Source organism: Carlito syrichta, unplaced genomic scaffold, assembly GCF_000164805.1.
Source record: "Carlito syrichta isolate Samal-C Ts95f unplaced genomic scaffold, Tarsius_syrichta-2.0.1 Scaffold302087, whole genome shotgun sequence".
NCBI classification, from domain to species: domain Eukaryota; kingdom Metazoa; phylum Chordata; class Mammalia; order Primates; family Tarsiidae; genus Carlito; species Carlito syrichta.
Window position 1 is genome coordinate 347,470 of NW_007246183.1, and position 528 is coordinate 347,997.

At 73.3% G+C, this 528-nt stretch overlaps 1 protein-coding gene across 2 annotated transcripts in view; it reads right to left on the reverse strand.

The window, feature by feature from the left end:
* JMJD1C (jumonji domain containing 1C) overlaps nucleotides 1-522 on the reverse strand; it is a 265,229-nt gene extending 264,707 nt beyond the window's left edge. For both annotated transcript variants that reach the window (XM_008056064.2, XM_021711360.1), the window contains exon 1: nucleotides 233-522. In XM_008056064.2, the coding sequence (XP_008054255.2) occupies nucleotides 233-400 (168 nt within the window). In that variant the 5' untranslated portion in view covers nucleotides 401-522. The remainder of the gene's footprint in view (nucleotides 1-232) is intronic.
* Between the last annotated feature and the right edge of the window lie 6 nt (nucleotides 523-528).

Consider the following 528-nt stretch of genomic DNA (forward strand, 5'->3'; position numbering starts at 1 on the left):
AGACCGAGGAAGCCCCGCCACGGTCCCGGGAGACGCTCTCCGACAGCGCCGCTGCAGGGGAAGCCGCTCGCGGGAGGCGGCGACCCGGGCAAGTGATATGGGCAAACTTCCGCGGGCTCGAGAGAGGGGCGTGACCGCCGGCTGGCCAGGCTAGGTGCCCAAAGTAACCCACAGGCACGGCGGCAAGAGACCCGGGCGCAGGCGAGGAGGGCGGAGGCGCCCGCTCTCTTACCGACAGGTCTGGATGGCGGCTGTCCCTGTGAGACACGGCTCGGATGACCCCCGCTCGCCAGCTCCGCTGGGAGCGTCCGCTCTCCCAGCACTCAGGACGCGCCTCCTCGCCGACCGCCACACACAGGAACCGCTTCCCCACTAGTTCTGGCCGCGGCTCCACCGCCATAGCCGTCGCTGCACCAGCGGCCGCTGCCTCCTGCGCTGCGGGTGCCCCGTAAGCCCCCCGCCCCTACCGGCCGCTCATGCTGCGCGCGCGGACCGAGACGGCGGCGGCCCCGCGAGCGAGCGAGCGGC